The 21,972-nt window shown below is 43.1% G+C and overlaps 1 protein-coding gene across 2 annotated transcripts in view; it reads left to right on the forward strand.

The window, feature by feature from the left end:
- The window catches only part of GPATCH8 (G-patch domain containing 8), a 196,392-nt gene extending 184,415 nt beyond the window's left edge, over window positions 1-11,977 (forward strand). For both annotated transcript variants that reach the window (XM_030220366.1, XM_030220368.1), the window contains 2 exons: window positions 2,999-3,129; window positions 5,017-11,977. In XM_030220366.1, the coding sequence (XP_030076226.1) occupies window positions 2,999-3,129; window positions 5,017-8,836 (3,951 nt within the window). In that variant the 3' untranslated portion in view covers window positions 8,837-11,977. The remainder of the gene's footprint in view (window positions 1-2,998; window positions 3,130-5,016) is intronic.
- The last annotated feature ends 9,995 nt before the right edge of the window (window positions 11,978-21,972 follow it).

Below are 21,972 nucleotides of genomic sequence, written 5' to 3' on the forward strand. Positions count from 1 at the left end.
AGTCCACTTTTTCCTACAAACTTTGAAACATATTGGATGGTTGTATTTTTCAGGCTTTTACTTCGACTCCAGAAGAAGGCTTTTTTGCCGAAACACATTTCTGTGTCAAGTCCTCAACCCCTCAATAAACATTGCTTCTTAGAATCTTTGAAGTGTTGTTGGGTTGTCCTTGAAGAGCCATTGTCCATTTCCTACTGTATTCTTTTTCTGTATTGATATGGGATTCCAGTGTTCCTTCGCCTGCCTTTATTTATTTATTTGGATTTATTTGCCGCCTCTTGGTGGACCTTCTCTTTGGCTGCACAGTACAAATGACTCATGCAAGCCATAGGCAACAAAATGAAACAAGCCCAATAATGCCCTACTACCACCTGATTCTTGTATGGGTTTTGCAATGTTGCTGTTTCGCTCACCTTACACTTGGATATAAAAGTGGTGACATTTGGACTTAACCTGTTAACTTCTTTTCCTTGAGCCCTGCCAGACCAATCCAGATGAGTGGATTATATCCTTCTGCCAGCAGATGGAGCCAAAGAAAAACGGCTCAGAGCTGACTTCACTCCTCTTATAGGGGGGCTGGTGCTGCCTTCAGCTCCTTTACATGCCATATCAAAGCTAAGACATAAATGCAGTTGAAGAGCTTATTTCCAAAATCTGCTAAGCACAGAAAGTTATTTTCTGGATGAATGTTTTTATTTTCAAGAATTCTAGTTAACATAAGAACATATTTTTTCACTGAATCTCATGTACCTTAGAAATAAATGCCTTTTTAGTGCAAATTTCACACATCTTATGGCTATCTATTAAGACGCACATTTTTGTGGTGGGAAAAACTACTTTAGCAGGTTTTGGAACTATGGCTTTCAGTTGTTTGGCCAGCATGGGTAGGAGTGACTGGAGATTGCGCCTGCCTATGTCTGTTCCAGGGGCAGACTGACAGTGATCTGAGCCCCCGAGCAGAAAAGGTCATTGGAGCCCCCTCACCTTTGTTTCCAGTGCACCTCCCCACACACACACACTACTTCCACCCAGGCCTACCTTGAAGAGCCCTGGTGGTCGTGGCCAGGAAAGAATTCTACTCTGTCCTGCCCACTTTTGTTGCTCTGTTCGGCACCACCACATCTTCAAAATGACTGGCAAGACCTGCAAGACTACCGCAGGAAGTCTCAGCTGCCATTAAGAAGAAGCAGCGGTGGTGCCGGACAGAACAGCAGCGGGCAGGAAAGAGTGAGGTTCTTTCCCGCCCATGAAGAGGCCACTAGACCACCAGGGCCCTTCAAAGTAGACCTGGGATGGGCACACTGAGGCTCAGGGAACTGTAGTGTGTTGGAGGTGGGGGAGAGAGGCACTGGATCCCCAGAGCCCCTGGGCCCTCAGTCACTGCCCTGATGGCCTATATGATCAGTCCGCCATTGCTATCATGTTCTCCCACGTCAGTCTTAGCAGACATTTTGACTGCAGAGCTGGCGTGTGCAGGAGCGACTCAAGATCACTTCTGCCCTGATGAGGCCACTAGACCACCAGGGCTTCTAAGGGTGGGCAGCCCCGGGGGAGGGGGGGAACAGAGGAACAGTTTGACCAAAACCAAGCGGCAAACTTTGGCCACAGATTTTATTTCAGCTGAACCTGAAAACCCAGTTTTTGGTCAGTTTTGCAGATGTAAAACCAGTGCTTATTCCAGTACTGGAGCTAAACGTGTGTATTGATTGAACAGCTTTGTAAATGACTGATGGGAGATTCACTGAAGCAGCTGTTATCAAATTGTTTTTGGCTAAGTGTTGTCCAGAGAGGCCATAGGCCTAGCAGACTGGAAGTTTGAACAACGGTCTTGTTAGTTTAGGTAAATGTTTGGATTGTTGCAGGATATGGTGTCAGGGCATTGGGGGGAGGGGTTGGATTAATCATGTGATCTTGATCATTAAATAACCAGGAGGGTAGGGAACCTTTGAGGAAGCAAAAAAACTAACCCGGTGGTGATGTACAAATAATCAACCTTTTCCAGTGGCTGGGATATATCAATGTGGTCAGAAATACCTGAGGAGGAATTTCTCCTTTCATCTCTTAATTCTGAAGCTCACTCTTAATGAGCGGTATTGTTAGACAGTGCATGCTATTCCACTGCATTAGGAGCTACTGTGTAAGTTCAAACCTGAGACTTTGTGCTTATGTGTCCATCTCTGTAATTCAGATCTTGCAACCAGATCTACTGTAACTGACTGACCCTAAATCACTGGCCTGACTCCAGTGACAGAGTACTTAGTGGTTTTATTAGAATCAAATGATGTGTCTGATGGTAGTTTCTATCCTTTCCCAGTATTTGTAGTTTGTGTAATATTGTACTGTCTTCCTTCTCCCCAAATCTATAATTGGTGCATGAAACCTATTGCATTTGTTTTATTACTTCATACAGTGAATCTGCATGAAATGGTTTTGTGTAATTTAATTGTAGCTCATGAATTTTAAATGAGGAATGATATCAGTCGATAGGAAAGGAAACCCCATTCTAAATGAAAATTAAAGAGCTGGTCAAGTGAGCATGTTGCATTAGAGTGGGAAGATGAAATGTGCATGGTGCCCAGAGCTAAAAAGAGTGTCCATCCTACTTGAATAAGTGTTCAGTGGTAGTTGGCTTGAAGGGGCTGGAGGTATAGGAGCCACCTGAGGAAGGAGGTGTTAAGGGGATTTATATAATATAACAAGTTTGTCAGGATTTTTTAAAACTAATTTATGTTTAAGTAATTTTAGTACCGTGCAGAAACGTAGATTTTCTGTCTTGGATTTTCAGATTTGTTTGTGTTCTGGGCTACTTAGCTCTCCTCGTATTAATGATCTAATATATGCTGGTATTCAATTACCTAAACTAAAAGTAATTTGAGATATTAAACTACAAATTTTAATTCTCCATTTTAAGTAATACTACAGAGCATTTTCTTTTTCTAAACTATAATTCCTCTTGCTGTGTTTGGCCCAATATACATTTTTTTTTCTGGTACCACAGAGACTGAAGGATCTCAAGCAAAGAGAATTTGCTCGCAATGTGTCCTCAAGATCCCGCAAAGATGAAAAGAAGCAAGAGAAAGCCCTCAGACGCCTGCTGGAGTTGGCTGAGCAAAGGAAGCAATCAGAATGGTGAGCAGAAGGAAGGTTTTCCCATAAGAACTGTTCTTGGGTTCCACCAGCTGTTAGCTTATTTCTATGCACGTTCTGGTAGTTTGATTCACTGTTCGTTCTTTCAGTGATTTTCTTCACTTTGAGTCGGTTTTCTCTCTTTCCTTTGATATGACTTCATGTTTCTTTGGCTTACATTTTCAATTTTATAGGAAAAAAACAACCATAGCAGAAAAGGTGAAGCAATATCAGATTGTAAGATGAAGGAAAACAAGAGTACCACCATAAATTATCCATACTGCATGCTGTGTGAAAATAAGTCGGTTAAGATGACTGTAATTGCTTTAGAAGACTTTTGGTGGAGGATTTGAAGTAAATATAATCTTAAAAAAAAAAAAAAAAGAATTGATAATGCATCTTGGCAGATAACAAAAAGCCCTAATGGTGATGCTCTTGGTATAACATGTATGTCCAGTTTTCTAGCTGATATCACTTTATATTTTTTTTAACACACGCACATGCAAGTTTAGGATGTGTTTTTTCTTTAACTTACCTCATTAGACATTAGGGTTATGATCTCAATATAATCGTTTTTATCCTGTCAACCCAACAAAAGTTGGAAAGAATTATAGAAAATGGGTCTGTGCAATTGTTTATCTAGGGGCACAGTAGCTGAACAGAATGGGATGAAACTTGGCATAAGGGAAAAAACTGTAAAAAGACACATTTGAAAATGGGCCAGATTTAACCACAGATTCAATCCTCCCCCCCCCCCCCCCTAAATATAGACCACTGCATTTCTGTGCGAAACGTTGCTCCAGTTTCTGTGGCATAGAAACTTTCATGGCGTGAAATGCAGCACTTTGAGGACAGGACAAGGCAGTTTTAAAAGGATTCAATACTTTTCCAGCCCACTCCCCCCCCCCCCCCCCCCCCCCCACAAAATAAAACTTACCCCTAAACTTGCCCCCAATGCCCAAAAGATACTCCACACACACACATCTGCCATACCACCTTGCAAACTGCCCTATCTCCAAAAACTACTCCCTGCAACTTCTCTGACTTCAAAAACTTTCCCTGCAACTGCCACATCACCTGTATACCGCCTCCACCCCCTTAAATGACTTCCTGCAAATTTCCCCAACTCAAGCTACCCCAGAGGCAAGCCCAGCAACTTGCAAACTGCACTACCCCCAAAAATAACCCCTACAAACTAACGCACCCCAAAACTTCCCTCCATGCAACACTGCACAAACTGCCCAACCTCAAAAACTACGGACAGCAAATGCCTCAACCCAAAACTAGTGCCTACAACTACGCCTATATTAAACCCCCCCTGCCTGTGTTCCTTGTAACTAGCTGCAGAGACTGCCATCCAGTGGGAAGGGATTGGGGGCAGAGCACTGGAAGGCAGCTCTAGTCACAAGAAGGGAGGGAGGGATCTGGCAGAAGTTTGTGCATCTGGTAGAAGGCAGAAGAAAAATTAACCCCCTTCAAAAACATATACCACAATACATTTGTATGGGAGAAGCAGTTGCAAAAACTGCATATACATACACTGATTCATTGTAACATAGTGAGTAATGAATTGCATCTTTCAAACTGCCTTCTCCTCTCCTTATCTCAGACACACACACACACTTGAAAGAAATCCATGGGCCATGCCCTGCATGCTTTCTCCACTTGTTAAAATAAAGAATTTCTTACCAGTTTGTCTCTCTCTGAAGGATCCACTTCAGTGAATGAAGAGATTTCAGGTTTTGTGTCAACTTTGTCCTTTAAGAGACTGCCTGCTGCTGTGATTGTGAGCATTATGAACGCCGACCCATAAACTGATAAGATATACATAATAATGCTCTATTACTTTTGTTTAACCTTTAACTTTTTGTTTTTTTAACACAATTATAGTGCTCCTGGAAGTGGTCCCATGTTCAAAACTACCATTGTCGCTGTGGACGAAGAAGGAGTAGCTGAAAACGACCAAGAGTGTCCATCAGGAAGCTACAGTTCCGTGATTCAAACAAGTTCCTTACCTGTTGTTGCAGAACCAGCTCTGGACAAAAGTTTACCACTTAACAGTGTCCAGAGTATCAATGCTCTTGCATCAGGGCAGGCTTTAGCTCATACCACACCAGCCCTTAGTTTTGGTATTAAGAATCAGCCAGGAAATCAGCTGCAAAAGACCTGTGTGTCATTCTCATTTGCCAAGAAGGTTCCTGTAAAATTAGAATCTTCTGCTTCTGTTTTCGAAGATCAGAGTGAGGAAGTTGGTGCAGGAGATGAAACCAAAGTGGATGAGAGAGCCCCTTCAGACCTAGGAGGCATACAGAAATTAGGGGAGGCTGAGAATAGCAACAGCACTGACAGTAAAGCTGATGAAGAGGACCAGGAGGAGAGAGACTCTGGTGCATCTCTAGCTAGTACATTATCCAAGCTGAAAAAAATGAAGGGAGAAGAAAGGAGTTTGCAGACAGAACCGGAGTATTACCATTATATGCCCCCAGCACACTGCAAAGTAAAGCCAAATTTTCAGTTCCTGCTTTTCATGAGATCTACAGATCAGATTGAAGCAGGGAAGAGCACCCAAGATCAGAAAAAGAGCAATTCTCCTAGTCCTAAGGTATGCAAGGCAGAAAAAATGGCAGACGCTGGAACCAGTCCACAACTGCAGAAGGAGCTAGCAACCTCAGACCACACAGAGCAGGTGAACAAAATGGAAATGAAGGAACAAAATTCAGAGACTACCAATGGACAGTCTGCAGAAAACAGAGCACTGGATGTAGATGCTTCAAAGGAAACCTCTAAGACCCTTGATTGTGGGAAAGAACTTGATGGTCCCAAACAACCCACTGGTCCTTTTTTTCCAGTTCTGAGCAAAGATGAAAGCACTACTCTCCAATGGCCATCAGAACTCTTATTTTTCACCCAGGTACAACCAGTAATTTCTTACAGCTGCAATCCTTTGTATTTTGACTTTAAACTTTCACGAAACAAAGATGCAAAGGCCAAGGGTGAGGAAAAAGCAAAAAGTACCCCAGGTCCAAGTAAAGAGTCTCCACAGTCTTCAGAATCCACTGAGAACAGCAAAACCAACAAGGGAATGGACACCACAACAGCTGGCTTAGATGTCAAAGTTGAAATAAAGGGATTGGTAGATACATATGAGACACAGCTCAACCAAGAAGAAAGTTCAGCTAGCTGTGGCAAACTTAGTGGCACCAGTGATGATCTCAAAGGCATTCCAAGTAAAAAAGACAAAACTGGGAAATCCCACAAACATAAAAAGAAAAAGAAGCATAAAAAGGCAGGCAAGCACAAACGAAAACGAAAAGAAGAAATGGCAGCTGGGGGTGAGAAGCTGAAAAAACAAAAGAAACATAAACACAAGAAAATCAAGTCTTCCCTTTCCACTGAGCCAGAGAAAGGATTAAAAAATGATGCACTACAAGACTCTAACTTGTCACAGAAGAGAAAGTGTCGCTCTCAAGATGAACTGCAAAGAAAGTCCCTTTCAACTGATGAAGGCTGTGGTAGCAGCAAAAAAGATGACACCACCAGTGCTTTCCAGGAGCATAGCAGTAAGAAGCATAAATCGGAGACACCACAGTCCAGTTCCTCCAGAAGGCAATCTTCTGTCAAACCAGAGAGCAGCAGAACCAACCACAAGAGTCGGCACAGTAGTGGTGACAATGACAGTGATAGATCACACCATAAGCACTGCAGGCAGAAATCATTATCACATTTCAGCGATGATGACTCTGGCAGTGATCTGTCAAGGAGCCGATCTAGATCAGGACGCCGACGGTCTTCACGCAGAACGTCAAGAAGATCGTACTCAACAAGTTCTGATGGCTCTTCAGACCACAGCAGATACAGCAGCTGGAGGAGTTACTCAGATGATAGTGACTACAGTGAGTACAGTAACCGCTCTAGAGGCGGCTCAAAACGTTCTCACGGTTCTGAGGATGACTCAGACTACAACAGCAAAAAGAGCAGGTCCAAAAGGCATAAGTATACATCTTCAGAGGATGACTACAGCCTGAGTCGGAGCCGAAGCCGATCCAGAAGCAGGAGCCACACTCGTGCCAGGGGGAGGTCAAGTACAAGAAGCAGGGGGAGGACCCGGAGTAGCAGCCGCAGTAGAAGTCGAAGTAAAAGGAGGAGTCGAAGCATTACAGGACATAGCTGGAAACGGAGTCGGAGCTATAGTAGGGATCGAAGCCGTAGCACCAGAAGTCATTCTCAAAGGTCAATTTCAAGAAAAGGTTCCCGGGGCCATGACAGTCCAGGTGACAGAAGAAGCAGTCGGAGGGATTTTAACCATTCTAAAATCTATCGATCTCAGTCTCCACGTTATAGCCGCTCAGCTGGAAGAAGTGAGGGGCACCTGAAAAAGGGAGACAGTAAAAGTGGTGATGCTAAGATTAGTAGTAGTGGCAGTTTGAAAAAAAGTTCTGATAATGAACTTGGTACAGAAGGAAAGCACACTCTAACAGCAAAACAACTACTGGAGAAGATCCAGTCAAGAAAAATTGAGAAGCCTGGTACAAGTGAGGAACCAGTTACGGGGCCAAACAAGGTAGGACTCAAACTGAAGGATCCTCCTCAGGGGTACTTTGGTCCCAAGCTTCCTCCATCTTTGGGCAACAAGCCAGTTCTTCCATTAATTGGCAAGTTGCCTACTATCCGTAAACCATGCACCACCAAAAAATGTGAGGAATCTGGAGCAGAGAAAGGAGAACAGGAGCATGAGGAGGAGGAGGTAAGTGGTACAGAGATTCCTCTGGCAGAAAACATTTCTACTCTAGAAAATGTAGTAAAGCAAGATAAATGTGTAGACATTCAGGACCATATATCTGAGGATTCCTCTGAGGTTCCACCAGTTCCCCAAGTCGTGCAAGACCTTCCAGACTCTTACAGTTCTACAGAGCAGCTATTGCCACATGGTTATATGACTGATACAGATGATGATGGTACGGCACTAGAATCTGTTGGCAATGATAACCAGCATTTCCCTGTAGAAACCAGTATGATCCCTCTAGTTCCAGAAACAGAACACTTTTCTGGCTATGTGTCCCAGAATGAAGACCCTGGCATTGGAGAGCCTGAAGGAGTAGAGGATTCATCCCTAGCACCACTGGAAAGTCAACCAATCACATTTACACCTGAAGAAATGGAGAAGTACAGCAAACTCCAACAGGCAGCTCAACAACACATTCAGCAGCAGCTACTGGCAAAACAAGTCAAGGCCTTCCCTGCAACAACTGCAATGGCACCAGTAGCACCCACGTTGCAGCCTATTCATATCCAGCAACCGACTGCAGCCTCTGCCACTTCCATCACCACCGTTCAGCATGCCATCCTCCAACATCATGCTGCAGCTGCAGCTGCTGCTGCAGCCATTGGCATTCATCCACATCCTCAGCCTCTTGCCCAGGTGCATCATATACCTCAACCACATTTGACACCCATTTCACTGTCTCATCTAACCCACTCCCTTATTCCAGCTCACCCTGCTACTTTTCTAACCAGTCATCCAATCCATATCATTCCTGCATCTGCTCTCCACCCTGGGCCACTCACCCTTCATCATGTCCCACATGCACTTTACCCAACCCTCCTTGCCCCACGACCTGCTGCTGCTGCTACAGCATTACATCTTCACCCCCTCCTGCATCCCATTTTCTCAGGTCAAGACTTGCAACACCCTCCTAGTCATGGCACATGACATAAGGAAAGGAGAATAGCAGGTCTCCCTAGAAAGGGAGGAGAAAGAGTAGATGAAGCTGGCAGGTGTAATAAATGAAATGTCTCTGACATCTGTTTAACAGCCAAAGAACCTGAGATGTGACTTGAAAGGTTATGTAAGTGGTAAAAGATTTTTTTTTTTAACATGTTGATGGGGTTTGTACTAGGATTTTCTCCAGCTTCGTTTTGGTTTAAGAAGATGTTTTGCTACTAGCGGCACCAGGTCCTGGAATGGTCTCAGATTCTCAATCTCCTTCAGCACTATTCATGGCCAGGGCCGCCAAGAGGAGGGGGGAGCAAGATTCTTCGGGTCCGGCCTCCAAGGGGAGCACGGCGCTGGCAAGACTTCCAGAGGCAAGAGAAGGTTTTGCTCCCTCGGTCTGTCTCTCTCCTGCTCCTGTGTGTCGGGACCCAGGTGATTGTGCTGATAAATTGGGTCCTGGCACCCAGGAGCAGGATAGCGACAGACAGAGGGAGGAGCAAACACAGGAAAGCTAGAGGATGGGGGCGGCTGAGGCCTTAGGGGGAGTGGCAGTGGCCCGAGTGGGGGTGGGCGGTGGATCTGCCCCGGACCCAGCTTTCTCTCTCGGTAGCCCTGTCCATGGCTGTTTCCCAATATTTCCATTCTTATTCCTCATTTTAATTCATTGTGTGCAGTTGTTGAGCTTTCCATTAATTTGATGCCCCTTTAGCATGGAGGGAAGGGGTGTCACCTTGTAAAATTGGTGAATTCAGAGTTCCAGTAAAAAATACCTGGAAAACTACAAAAACTGGGGAGGGGTTTGATTAGTAACAGAGGCAGGTCTTGCTGGCAAGGCACATCAAGCATGTGTACTGTTGCGATGTAGCTGTGATGGCCTGTATTGGTAAAAGTAATAAATGTTCTGCTTCCAGTCCTAGAGCAGAAGTGGGATTTGATTCACATCTGCCGTTTTTACCCACCTCATAAAACTTTCATTCAGGCTTGAACACGTACATTGGTGTTCTGCCTCCTTTTTGGATGTTTTGATGTGTGAAAACCCATCATTTCCAGTGGGAGAAGAGAGAACAACCATAGCTATACACGAACAAATGAGCCTCCAGAACAGCAGTCTTATGACATGGAGAAGCAGCTGTAACTTGGAATCCTGTAACCTAGGGAGAATACAGTCTATAATGTTTTGTTCATGCTTTCCTCTGCAAGAATGAGGTTCTTTTTAAGTTGTAGGATGCCCAAGAATTGCACTGAATTCTGAAAGTATGTAATGCTATTTTGATTAGTTAATCTCACCTGCACCCACCCTTATTACTATAGTGCAGCAACTTTTACTGCGATCTATTGAGTTAGCAGTATTGGTAGCTTCTGTGTAAATGGTTAAATTTTTATAGTTGCCTAGATAACTAAGCATGTATATTTTATCCAGCTCATGTATTTTTGAAGTTTATGTACTATAAAATGTGAAAAGGTCTGATTTTTGCATAAGAGAAACATTGAATGCATTTTGTGTAATAAAAGTTTGAGAGGACATTTGCCAGTTACCCCAGTAGCTATTGATATACAATATCATCACACATAGATCAGTAATTTTGTACAAAACAGCCCAATACATGTGCAGAATTTAGGAGTAAACCACATGTGGGGTGGGGAGTGAGCTTCTATTCATCTGTGACACTGTGCAGAGTTGTACAGCATGAACGAGAAAATTCTATTTATGTGTACAGTACATCCCTTCCTCTTTCATCCTTGGGTCATTAATTACCCTCTTTTTACTGCTTCTGGTCACTGGCTGGCGTTTGATTTTGCTGTCTGACATTGATGGTGGTATTCATTATTCTGCAGTTTGTTTTTCCTTTGTCCGGTGTAGAACATTTGGGGGATTTTTTTTTTAGTGATGGTGTTGGGGTTTTTATTTTTTTTTTTACTTAGTGCCTGTAGCCTTGTTTTCTTAGGTTGCTTTTTGGTGCTGAACATGCAGTTGGGCAACTTGGCAGGTGATGATGGTGGTTCTTACTTTGTGCTCAAAGTTAAAAAGGAGAGATAATAGGAAGGATATCTCAGCCCTGTCCCATTTCCTTCCTGTGGTTCTCTCCAAATCTACAGATGTGATCCTCAGGAGGCCCTATTTTTCAGCAAACATTTGCATACACCAAATATAGGTTAGGAGAGAAGACATATTGCAGCAGTGCAAAGGAAGGGGGCTGAGTGGTAATGCTAGCAAGTGGATTCATTTTCACTTTTTAAATTTTTTTTTAACACAACACAAAAGCCTAAAGTGATAAGTGGCCTGACGAGAGATGCATCTGGGACACTTAACACCCATGGGAGAGTTTCTTGTGGAGTTACTAATATGTAAACTTAAGCAGCTGAATGGAAAAAGTCAGTAGTTGCACAGTAGGCCCCACTTAGTAGGAAACAGATGTTTTGCCCATTTATGACCTGTTTGTGTGTTTATTGTTTTGTTATAAGAAACCCTTTATTCACAGCTCTCATTAGGTAGAGGGCTGCTGCAGTTTCAATATTTATTCCCAATGTGCTTTTATATCTCTACCCTCTCATGAGACCTATTTGAAAAAGGGTGATGGTTAACTCCTTGTTTTTGCTCATACGATTTAATACAGTGTTACGTGGACACCTTCATACACCACCATTGCAGTCACCTCCTTGTACTGTGGTGGTTTTATTTACTGCACAGCTAATTCCCCTGTGGTGGATGAAGGCATGAGATTTGAGAGCCTTCTAGTACTATGAAAGAAAACAGAGCTAATGTTTTCAGCAAAGGATGCTTCAGATAGCGATGCAAAGGAGGACTGTGTGTTTGGGAGGGGGGTTGGATTTTTTTAAACCAGTGTAAATATGTGCATTGGTATTCTAGAGCTGAGCTGCTGCTTGGGATCAGCTCCAGATCAATGTGCACTCCTCACATGGCTAAGACCATGTTTTGTTTTTCTGAATAGTAATTAAAGCAAACCCTGTCTCCCACCCTGCTCCACAAGTAAACAATCATATCTACAAGCATAAAACTGACTGTATTTAACTTTGTCAGATAAGATATATATATATATATATAAATATATATATGTGTGTGTGTGTGTGTATATATATATACTGTACAATGAGGGAAAATGAAACTTTCTAATAAATTTGTGAAAAAAATCTTGTTTTGTTATATATAAATAAATGTTTGTTGACCTAAAAAGGCCAAATTAAATATCAATTGTCTTATTTGAACTGGGTCCCTAGAGAATTGTAGTGGTCTTATCCAAGGTCAGATCATCAGTGTCTGAGATAAATTTTGAATACTTTTGTTTAGATTTTTCCTAAAACAATCCAGTGCTAAAACTTCAAAACTATTTTTTTTCTTTTGCCCTATGGAATGGGAGGGAGAAAACAAAATTTGAAATGGAATTTTGTCCTTTATTGGAAGAATATAATGGCTGGTATTCCTGGTTTCATGATCTCCAGCCAAACAGTGCTCACTGGTAATCTTGTATACAAACCTGAAATGTGAAAGGCTTTTTAAAATATGACTAATCCATTGCTGTTTCATAGTTTGTAGCCAAGCTATTTTCCTGGTGATTCTTAATGTGGAGATTTACATTTCAGTGGACTAGAGATGATGACCTGCAACTCTGATGTTCTAGGTATGCTGATACATAAGCTTTCGGAAGTTTTAGATATTGGGCACTTTTAAGCTCAAAAAGTTTTCCCAGTGGGGAGAAAGATCCTAGACCTGTGGATCTGAATCCTGTCCTGGCGGATCCAAGCCTGTTGAGTTTTCAGGATATTCACAATGAATGTGCATGAGAGAAATTTGCATGCAGTGGGAGCAATGCATGCAAACCTACCTCCTGCATATTCATTGTAGATATCCTGAAAACTTGACTGGCTAGGGGCCCCCAGGTCAGGTTTGGGAACCACTATTTTAGGCAGTACATGGTTTACAATCCGTCATAAAAGACCCTCTTTTTCCCTCTCCTTTTTTCTCAAGTTGGTTCTTAAAGGGAAGGGTTCCTTTCCACAGCATAGATAGAGACTGTAGTCTGTTTACCTGTGAGCAGCCTGATCAACTGTCCACATCTGTGGTTTTTTTTTTAATATATATTTATCCATTGGTTAGTTACATTCAGGTATGTTAGCTATTCCACTTTGGAGTTACAAGCTAAGGGCCCCATTTACTAAGTCGCACTAGAGACGCATTAATGCTTTTAGTGCTCGCTAACTGTGTAGGCGCCCTGTAGGCGCAGTATTCCTGTGGGTGCCTATACAGCGCGTACGCTAATACACTAGTATACCTTAGTACAAAGGGCCCTAAGTTTATAGCTGAAACGGATGGGTATTGAGCTGCCCAGACTCACAAGGAGTGTCAGTGGGATTTGAACCCTTGCTTCTCTGGTTCTCTCCATAGGCTACACCTTCACTCCTACCCCACCACCAACAAAATGACTGATAAAAATGTTCAAGGTGCCAAACATGGTGGGCTCAGAATTTTGATTCTCACATGCATAGTGGCTTCACCCTACATCCCTGAAGATAAACACATTTCCCCTTCTTGTCTCCGTATTCCACTGTCCCCCTCCTTTCCAAAAAGATTAATGCTATTCCAGCCAGAACTAATGCCTACTTTCTGGGACACATGTCCAAGTATATGGATGAATTGGAACATTAAAAAAAAAAAAAAACCTTTACTGCTGCTAGCACTCATCAGGTTTCCCTTGATGTATTGAAGATTTGGTGTGAATAGAATACCAAATACAAATGTTATTGGGAAGTAGCAGACACATGGACATAACAATCTCATCAGTTGTCTTTTGCGTTGAAAAGCAGGGTAAAATTATGTAGATTTTGTCTATATGCATGTCTTTCCAATTTTTATCCATTGAATATATTTGTTAAGCCATAAGCGTTAAATATTGAAAACAGCTGTTTATACAACACAATTCTGTTTTACTTCAAGACATATGGTAATATCCTTTCTTTGATGATAAGCAGGACAGTATGTACTATGTACTCACATGTGGGTGATGACATCCATTGAGTACCTGATGCACAGAACTCTGGTGTTGTATGGAACAGCACCAGAAACACACCAGCTGAACACAGAATTAACGACCAATGCGCAACACTAACAGCATGTAAATTATATACACACAAGTAAAAAAGGCCCATTTCTGTTTTAAAGGAAACGGGCGCTAGCAAGGTTTTCCTCGGAGTGTGCATTTTTGAGAGAGAGAGTGTGTGTGTAAGTGACTGTGTGAGAGAGAGTGAATGTGCGAGTGTGACAGAGAATGAGACTGGGTGCGAGTGTGTGTGTGAGAATGAGAGTATGTGCCAGGGTCCCTCCTCCCTCCCAGTTCCATGGTCATTGTCTCCCCCCCACCCCCCAGTCTGTCTCCCAGTTGCAGGGTGGACCTCCCTTCCTTCCCCCCTCCCTCCCACCCAGTTGCAGGGTCTGTCTGTCTCCCCCCTCCTTTTGTCCTCCACATTTTAAGGCACTGTCTATCCAGTTGAAACAGCTTTAGACTTGGTTCAGATGGAACAAAAATTTTAAAATGACAATGTGAAGCAGCACCTCCTAGGTTTGCTTGTTTTTGAGTGTATACCAATGAGTGCTGCGTAGGGGAGTGGAAACAGAGATTAACCAATGGGCTTCCTTGCGTATCATAGACTTGCTTTGCTCACGTCCATTCCTGTCTATTAAACGTCCTGCAGCATCTCATAGGTTTGCTTGCTTTGTGACTTCACCCGAGGCGCAGACAATCAGTGGGATTCATGATGTCATTTTGATCTACAGCACCTAGCAGACCACGATTCCAGGCAGCCTCAGAATGTTGGCGGTGGGAATTATTATATAGGATTGTTTTGAGCATTGGTCAGTAAAGGGATCTGACCGTTCCTGGTGCATGCTCATGAGTTGTGCAGTAGACACAGCTCTTGTGTATATGTCCAGTAACAATTGAACTGCCCAAACCCCTCCAAAAAAAACAAAAACTTGAAAGCATCCCCAGTGGATTCCCCCCCCCCCCCCAAAGAAATGTAAAAGCACCCCTGGTGCTTAGGTGGATTCCCCCCCCCCCCCCTCCCAAACAAGAAAATACCCTTGTGGTCCAGCTAGCCCACTTGCCTTGGTGGTCTAGTGTAATTCGAGCAAGGTCTACTCCCTCCTGCTGCTGGGCCTGTCTGCTTCAAAATGGTGGTGCCCTGCCCCTGCCTGGTGCATGCTGGGATGCACTGGGAGGGGCTTAAGTACTATATAGGGAGTTTTATTTTCCTTATGGTATTTATACCCTCCTAGTGCATCCTAGGGTGCACCAGGCAGGAGCGGGGCACTGCCATTTTGACAAGTGGACCCAGAGGTAGGAGAGAACAGGCCTGCTTCTGACTCAAGGTATGTGGAGGGGATCAAGGGAAAGGGGTGGGATTACACTAGATCACCAGGGCCAGTGTTCTTTTGGGAGGTGAAAGAGATCTTCAGGGATACTTTCAAGTTTTGAGGGGTCAGGGTCTACATAGTTTTGAGCTCCCAGTAAGAACCCTTAAAAAAAAATCTATTTTCAGAATTAAGACATTTGATTTTGCAGCAGCTATTTATCTGATATGTCCCATAAGGCTTCTGGTAGCTTTAAAAAGTGTTTGAGGTGCAATAGAATCATGTCTGTGACTGATCCTCACAACAGGTGCCTACCATTCCTCAACAGATATACAACAATGAAAGGACAGCACAAACGGACACCATTCATTACCTCTCAGATTGGGATAAAAGATGCAGAACCATACTAGATGAAATAGCACCCATACTATCAACCTCACGCAAGCACAACTCGATACCGTAGTACAACGAAGAACTGAAAAAACTAAAAACACAATCCAGGAAACTCAAACGAGCATGGAAAAAAATTAAAGATACACATACACTCAACGCATGGAAACAACTGCAAAGAAAATACAAATATGCAATAAGACAAACCAAAAGATCATATTACAAAATCAGAATAGGACCAGACTACAAAGACACGAAAAAAACTATACCAACTCTTGAACAAACTACTAGACACTACTTTGGTCACCACAACCAATACAGACATCCCATCTGCTGACAAACTTGCTAAATACTTCAACAAAAAAGTTGCAAACCTACGCAACACTCTACCTCAGAACACCACCGATATCGAAAATTTCATCAATGGTATGCTTTTGACACGGTTCCCCACAGAAGGCTTTTAAATAAACTGGATGGGCTGCAGATAGGACCCGAAGTGGTGAACTGGATTAGGAACTGGTTGACAGACAGACGCCAGAGGGTGGTGGTGAATGGAGTTCGCTCGGAGGAGGGAAAGGTGAGTAGTGGAGTGCCTCAAGGATCGGTGCTGGGGCCGATTCTGTTCAATATATTTGTGAGTGACCTTGCCGAATGGTTAGAAGGTAAAGTTTGCCTATTTGCGGATGATACTAAGATCTGTAACAGAGTGGACACCCCGGAGGGAGTGGAAAACATGAAAAAGGATCTGAAGAAGCTAGAAGAATGGTCTAAGGTTTGGCAATTAAAATTCAATTAATAAATATAACAGAAACCTTCAAAATTAATTTAAACATAAATTATAACTCTCATTATTCATATATAATATTTTTCTGGAATAAAATCCAATGAATTATAAAAAATGTTTTTATATATATATATGTATTGTGCTCAGTTTTTGGTGTATTGCTGTGGACTTGATAATCCAAGCTTAGCAGGGACACCACCCATACATCATGGCACATCCTACCTCCATCCTATTAATATTGTTCAATAGATGGGTAAAGTTCATATAAATAGTAAACTTGATGTTCAAGAAATGTATAAATAGCAGTTACTTAGCTTAAGTAGGACTTAAGTAGCACAGTCCTACTTAAGCTAAGTAACTGCTATTTATACATTTCTTGAACATCAAGTTTACTATTTATATGAACTTTACCCATCTATTGAACAATATTAATAGGATGGAGGTAGGATGTGCCATGATGTAAGGGTGGTGTCCCTGCTAAGCTTGGCTTATCAAGTCCACAGCAATACACCAAAAACTGAGCACAATACATATATATATATAAAAACATTTTTTATAATTCATTGGATTTTATTCCAGAAAAATATTATATATGAATAATGAGAGTTATAATTTATGTTTAAATTAATTTTGAAGGTTTCTGTTATATTTATTAATTTTATAATTTGAAACCGTTTCTTTGAGAATACCCAGAATTACGTTTGGAATTAAAATTCAATGCCAAGAAATGCAAAGTGATGCACTTAGGGAATAGAAATCCACGGGAGACGTATGTGTTAGGCGGCGAGAGTCTGATAGGTACGGACAGGGAGAGGGATCTTGGGGTGATAGTATCTGAGGATTTGAAGGCGACGAAACAGTGTGACAAGGCGGTGGCCGTAGCTAGAAGATTGCTAGGCTGTATAGAGAGAGGTGGTGGCCAGCAGAAGAGTGTTGATGCCCCTGTATAAGTCGTTGGTGAGGCCCCATCTGGAGTATTGTGTTCAGTTTTGAAGGCTGTATCTTGCTAAGGATGTAAAAAGAATCGAAGCGGTGCAAAGAAAAGCTACGAGAATGGTATGGGATTTGCGTTACAAGACGTATGAGGAGAGACTTGCTGACCTGAACATGTATACCCTGGAGAAACAGGGGTGATATGATACAAACGTTCAAATATTTGAAAGGTATTAATCCGCAAACGAACCTTTTCCGGAGATATGAAGGCGGTAGAACGAGAGGACATGAAATGAGATTGAAGGGGGGCAGACTCAAGAAAAACGTCAGGAAGTATTTTTTCACGGAGAGAGTGGTGGATGCTTGGAATGCCCTCCCGCAGGAGGTGGTGGAGATGAAAACGGTAATGGAATTCAAACATGCGTGGGATAAACATAATCCTGTTCAGAAGAAATGGATCCTCAGGAGCTTATCCGAGATTGGATAACAGAGCCGGTAGTGGGAGGCGGGTATAGGGCCGGGCAGACTTATACAGTCTGTACCAGAGCCAATGGTGGGAGGCGGGGATAGTGCTGGGCAGACTTGTACGGTCTGTGCCCTGAAAAAGACAGGTACAAATCAAGGTAAGGTATACACAAAAAGTGGCACATTTCTTGGGCAGACTGGATGGACCGTGCAGGTCTTTTTCTGCCGTCATCATCATCATCTACTATGTATGGACCCAACCCATGGAGAATACCCAGCAGACCGAATCTGGTCAAACTTTGCTTCCCTCAGCACGGAAACAGTCACCCAATTGTTTGTTTCTTTTGATCCCAATAGGAGGGGAGTGGCTGTAGGGAAACGCACCATTTCCAATTGGCTAGCAGATTGCATTTCCTTCACTTATTCTACCACTACATCACTTTGTATTTGTTCATACCGGAACTGGCGATCGCTTTTACGGTACCATGTAAGCCACATTGAGCCTTCAATTAGGTGGGAAACTGTGGGATACAAATGTAACAAATAAACGAAATAAATAAACTCTGATTTGGGCCTCGCAACGGCGAGGACATAACAGAAATTGACCTAAAAAAATTTACCAACTAACTGAGAGTGTAGCCTGGAACAGAACAAACAGGGCCCTCGGGGGGGTGGAGTTGGATCCTAAAGCCCAAACAGGTTCTGAAGAACTGACTGCCCGAACCGACTGTCGCGTCGGGTATCCTGCTGCAGGCAGTAATGGGATGTGAATGTGTGGACAGAAGCCCACGTCGCAGCTTTGCAAATTTCTTCAATGGAGGCTGACTTCAAGTGGGCTACCGACGCAGCCATGGCTCTAACATTATGAGCCGTGACATGACCCTCAAGAGCCAGCCCCGCCTGATTTTAAGTCCTCTCATTGTAAGTTCTGTTCTCAAGTCAGAAAAGAACTAAGAAGAGTAGAGGGGCCCTGCTTAAGAAACCTTTTGGCATGCTGAAGTACGGTCCATCGACATAGGCATCAGAAGCTGCATCAGACACTAGGGATGTATCAGCATTGAGGTGGTCTCCCCCTGCCTTGACGGATGTCAGTAATGTCCGATCAGTATGAACATCCTCAGACCCAGCCTAGAGGACCTGTGAGGATTCCTTGTCGTCCTTGGTACTGAGGGATCCCGGTGGGGGGAGGCGAGGCGAGGCTGGTGGTTGGGAGGCGGGGCTAATGCTGGGCAGACTTATACTGTCTGTGCCCTGACAATGGCAGATACAAATCAAGGTAAGATATACACAAAACGTAGCACATATGAGTTTATCTTGTTGGGCAGACTGGATGGACCGTGCAGGTCTTTTTCTGCCGTCATCTACTATGTTACTATGTTCTGCATTCAGTGAAGGCAAAGAAGCACAAATATTGATCCTCAAAGGATGGTTCCAGGAGCTCTGGGACACCGGCTTCCTCAGTACCTGAGAAGCATAAGCACTGAGAGGAGTGCTCCGTGGAAGGGATGCTGATGTGCCAGTCTCTATGATGCTGGGATCCCTGCCTTCAGTTCAGCTCCATTAACTTCACAGGCTATCTCCATACTTGCATTGCCCATGCCTTTACTCCTGCCTGTTTCTGAGGAACAGATCGTGTCATGTTACAAGAGGAGCTGGAATGTGTCCTGGCTCAAGACGATGCTGAGGCATAGAGGGTGTCAACATCAGTCACTGTGTGTCACCCAAACCCATCTTGAAAACCTACACCCTTCCTGTCAGGCATTCACTGACACTGGTGCCCCATTGGGTGTCAGAGCCAGCATCGACTGATCTGGTGCTCCTTTCTAGCCCATCCAGGGAGGCAGCAACCCCTGGTGAGCATGAGATGTCCCTTACCTCAGCGCTCTTGCTGACCATGTGCTTGGCCATATGCCCAGTAATCCAAGGCAGCCACAGACTTGGGCATCTCATGTTAAACTGCTGATATGGACCGCTTCTGGGGGGACTGAGGATGAGGTAGAGAAGCCCTCTGAGGAATGATCCCTTGGTCTGCCTTTCGTATCCCTTTCCGCTCCAGGAAAAGAGAAAATCTCCCCCTGAGGAGCTCTCCTTTGTCACTTTCTGCAGGAGATGGCTGAGGCCATCCCATTTAATTTGGAAATGGAGGATCAGCCAAGGGCCAAAATGGGTTTCCTTGATTACTACTAATCCCCCCCCCCCCTCACCACCACCAATGAGGCTGTGACAGTACCTGTGCATAGCATCCTTAAAGCTGTACAGATGAAGAATTGGGAGACCCTTCTCACTATAACGCCTTTACCAAAGAAGGCAGACTCTATATCAAATTTCTAGTCCACATTATATAAGTACATAAGTACATAAGTAGTGCCATACTGGGAAAGACCAAAGGTCCATCTAGCCCAGCATCCTGTCACTGACAGTGGCCAATCCAGGTCAAGGGCACCTGGCACGCTCCCCAAACGTAAAAACATTCCAGACAAGTTATACCTAAAAATGCGGAATTTTTCCAAGTCCATTTAATAGCGGTCTATGGACTTGTCCTTTAGGAATCTATCTAACCCCTTTTTAAACTCCGTCAAGCTAACCGCCCGTACCACGTTCTCCGGCAACGAATTCCAGAGTCTAATTACACGTTGGGTGAAGAAAAATTTTCTCCGATTCGTTTTAAATTTACCACACTGTAGCTTCAACTCATGCCCTCTAGTCCTAGTATTTTTGGATAGCGTGAACAGTCGCTTCACATCCACCCGATCCATTCCACTCATTATTTTATACACTTCTATCATATCTCCCCTCAGCCGTCTCTTCTCCAAGCTGAAAAGCCCTAGCCTTCTCAGCCTCTCTTCATAGGAAAGTCGTCCCATCCCCACTATCATTTTGGTCGCCCTTCGCTGTACCTTTTCCAATTCTACTATATCTTTTTTGAGATACGGAGACCAGTACTGAACACAATACTCCAGGTGCGGTCGCACCATGGAGCGATACAACGGCATTATAACATCCGCACACCTGGACTCCATACCCTTCCTAATAACACCCAACATTCTATTCGCTTTCCTAGCCGCAGCAGCACCACACTGAGCAGAAGGTTTCAGCGTATCATCGACGACGACACCCAGATCCCTTTCTTGATCCGTAACTCCTAACGCGGAACCTTGCAAGACGTAGCTATAATTCGGGTTCCTCTTACCCACATGCATCACTTTGCACTTGTCAACATTGAACTTCATCTGCCACTTGCACGCCCATTCTCCCAGTCTCGCAAGGTCCTCCTGTAATCGTTCACATTCCTCCTGCGACTTGACGACCCTGAATAATTTTGTGTCATCGGCGAATTTAATTACCTCACTAGTTATTCCCATCTCTAGGTCATTTATAAATACATTAAAAAGCTTTAATAGGGTTACAACAGTACGTATAATACATATAACAACAATGAGAAAATTCAAATCATTTCTAAAATATAACCAAATAACACTGGTAAGATTTTTTTTTTTTTTTAAAAGCTTTATTAAACAAATGTGCCTTTAGCTTTTTCCTAAATTATAACAAAGACATTATCTGTCTTATTTCCAAGGGCAATTCATTCCACATAGAAGTTCTGACAGAAGAGAACATTTCTCTGGTAAGTGAACGCTATTTTGCTTTGTGCTTTGGGAACTTAAAGATTGGGGTTTAAAGGAGGACTTGTAGGTTAGTGTTAGGCAAAATAAAAATATAAAAAGCAAATTTTATCAAGTAATCTCCATAGTCTTTTCCACTTAGTTTTAAAAAGTTTGTACCACAGCATTAACAGATAGAATCTAACAGGCACTGCAGGATCTAGTTTAGTCTTCCCACCCCTAGGACAACTCTTCATTTATAGTCAGTTATTGTAATTAGGGTAACAAGCAAGGAGTGCTCTTACAGAGTTTTAAATACATTTCATTACCATCTAAGAAGAAAACACTAAATCATACAATATACTATATAAACTAAAAGACATCTTTATATTAGGCTAATATCCTTAATACTGTAGCAAGTTTTAAATTATTGAAAAACTCAAAAACACTAAGATGGAGTCAGCAGTCCAGCAGCAAGAGGGGTGCTATCCAGTCTTTTGCATTGAGTGTCACATGTATGATTATCTCCCAGTTGGTAAGATGTCATATGTGTGTGCCCGATGCAAAGAGCTCTCAGGGAACGTGTCCGTTCTCT

This window comes from Microcaecilia unicolor, chromosome 12 (assembly GCF_901765095.1).
Source record: "Microcaecilia unicolor chromosome 12, aMicUni1.1, whole genome shotgun sequence".
NCBI classification, from domain to species: Eukaryota; Metazoa; Chordata; class Amphibia; order Gymnophiona; family Siphonopidae; genus Microcaecilia; species Microcaecilia unicolor.